This window comes from Epinephelus moara, chromosome 4 (genome assembly GCF_006386435.1).
Source record: "Epinephelus moara isolate mb chromosome 4, YSFRI_EMoa_1.0, whole genome shotgun sequence".
NCBI classification, from domain to species: Eukaryota; Metazoa; Chordata; class Actinopteri; order Perciformes; family Serranidae; genus Epinephelus; species Epinephelus moara.
The window spans coordinates 22,246,831-22,249,492 of record NC_065509.1 but is presented as its reverse complement, the minus strand read 5'-3'; the positions used below and the strand labels follow the sequence as shown (position 1 = coordinate 22,249,492).

The 2,662-nt window shown below is 41.5% G+C and overlaps 1 protein-coding gene across 1 annotated transcript in view; it reads right to left on the bottom strand.

The window, feature by feature from the left end:
• Positions 1–2,662, bottom strand: part of LOC126389012 (protocadherin alpha-6-like) — a 5,919-nt gene that overhangs the window by 1,589 nt on the left and 1,668 nt on the right. The window contains exon 2 of the mRNA XM_050042429.1: positions 5–876. Coding sequence (XP_049898386.1) covers positions 5–876 — 872 coding nt within the window. The remainder of the gene's footprint in view (positions 1–4; positions 877–2,662) is intronic.

The following is a 2,662-nucleotide window of genomic DNA, read 5'->3' as shown; positions in this document are numbered from 1 at the left end:
GTGCTGAAATGTGTCCATTATCTGGATTTATATTGAGGAAAGATGCCATGTCAGTATGACCGCCCTCCCCTCTCATTATGCGATAGGACACTGCAGCATTGTCGTTTAAGTCTTTATCAGAGGCACTCACTGAAAATATCGATGCGCCAGGAGCATTATTTTCCGTCAAATATAATTCTAGGGGACTGTGTGAGAATTGGGGGATGTTATCATTCACATCTGATACCTGGATGCTCAAAGTTTTGAATATGGAAAGTGGAGGCTCACCGTAGTCTGTAGCCGTTATGGAGATATCATAATGTGACACAATTTCTCTGTCCAGTGTTTCTTTTGTCACTAATGAATACATGTTTTCTTTGAACGACGGTTTTAATTCAAATGGTACGTTCCCTGTCAGACTGCACGTGACTTTGCCATTCGGTCCAGAATCAATGTCTGTAACACTAATAAGAGAGATCACCGTACCATGTTTTGAATCCTCTGGGACCATGCTGGATATTGATGTCACCTCTATTTGTGGTTCATTGTCATTGACATCTTGGATCTTTATTATCACTCTACAGTCCGTTGTCATCGGAGGCTGCCCTCTGTCAGAGGCTTGGACGTCTAACTTGAAAACATCAGCTGTCTCATAGTCAATTTGTCCTTTAACTCTGATTTCACCTGTGTTTCTATCTAGACTAAATAGCTCCAACACCTTGGAATTAATGTGGCCTCCGAAAGCATACTCTACATCCCCATTAGACCCCTCGTCGAGATCAGTTGCTTGAACTTTTGCTACAACCGTATCTAATGCAACATTTTCTTTTAATGCCACAGAATAAACCTCCTTCGAAAAAGTGGGTCTGTTATCATTAATATCAAGAACCTTTATGGTGAGATTAAGATTTGCAGACTTTGGCGGTGTCCCTCCATCCATAGCAATTAAAACCAGGCTGTGGTTTGTTTTCTGCTCTCTGTCCAAGTGCCTCTGCAACACTAAGAAAGGGATTTTATCCTCTCCCCTTTCTCGAATTTCAAGATTAAAATGATCGTTTTGACTAAGTTTATAGCGCTGGACTGAATTTATTCCGACATCTGGATCACGGGCGTCTGGTAACTGAAATCGTGCTCCCGGTAAAGTATTTTCTGCTATTTCTATAACCTTTTCTTTCTCTGCAAACGTAGGTACATGATCATTAGCATCCGTGATTTCAACTGTGACATAGTGGATTTCAAGTGGATTTTCAACAACGATTTTCAGATCTATTAAACAAGCACCATTTCCATCGCACAGCTGTTCTCTGTCGAGATTCTTATGAACATACAGAAGCCCATTGTTCGGGTTTACCTCAAACAGCGCGTCCTGAGCTCCGGACACAATACGAAAACGCCTGTTTGTCAGTGAACTCACATCAAGGCCCAAATCCTTAGCGGCGTTTCCAATAACAGCTCCCAGTTTAACTTCCTCTGGAGTCGAGTATTTTAACTGAGCTAAAATCAGCTCGTCAAAGCAGAACAGCAGAGAGAAAAGCAGAGGGCGCGACCAAGACATCATTTTTCCTCTTTGTCCTTTGTCTCCTTTAGCGTAATCATTTGAAATAGCATCGACAGATATCTTCCACTGAAAACACTTCCAGTTGTCCTGAGGTTATATCCCAGAAAACCACATTCGCGTTAGAAATGTACAGATCAGATCCGAAACGACGGCATCCTTTGTGGTCGAGCTGAAAAACACACTCTGAAAGGGGGCTGAGTCTATTGCTGACTGAAGCTTTAGCAGTTCCCTACTGTAACACTGACACCCAGTGGGCCAGGCGATGTTACAATATAGTATAAGAGAGAAAGAGAACATAAAACATGATTCCAAGGAACAGAAGCCTCTCCAGTCACGAGGGTACAAGCAGAAAATATAGGCAGCCCACGGCAAATGAAACAACCTGTTGCCTGCCACCAACCACTGAAGTATTATTTCTGTCCAGGACTATGATGTAGTCTAAGACACATGAGACAAACGTTCAGCACCATGGACAGAGCAGAAACCTAAGCGTTTCTATGGTAGCCTTATTGAACTAAGAATCTTTTCAATTCTTATTAGCATATATTCAAAGAGCTCTCTTTTCTATCCTAGATTCTTTTGAATCACCACAACATTACAAAATCACTACGAAAAGACTTCAATGCCATGGACAAAGGTACAACACAAGATATGCTGTCACAGTGGACGAAATGGCCAGAACACGCTTCCCAACTTGAAAAAAGGGAAAGCACTAAATAGTAAGGAGACTTTAAACAAAACAACGCTCTTAAATATAAAGCAAAGAGTTTGTTTTAAAAATGAATCACCATATTATTTATTTTACAGGAAGTATAAGCAAGCCAAAAATGAGTAACTATATTAAAGTGGCAATTTAAGTGATGCAGTAGCTAATGAGACGTATAGTTGTACTTTGATCTTACCTCCTCAGATGTCCTCCTCCTGTCAGGGAGCACCAATGTGTTGGCATGGCTGCCAGGGACTATAGTAGATCCTATACTCATCCTGGGTCCAACTAACATGTAGCGTTTGTCTCCAGATCTGTACTGGATGCTGTGACACAGTGTCCCATCATAATTAGCCTCTTGTAGATATTTGGAAGTATAGTCTGTGGATTTGGAGCACTGCATTGCAATCAGCACGATG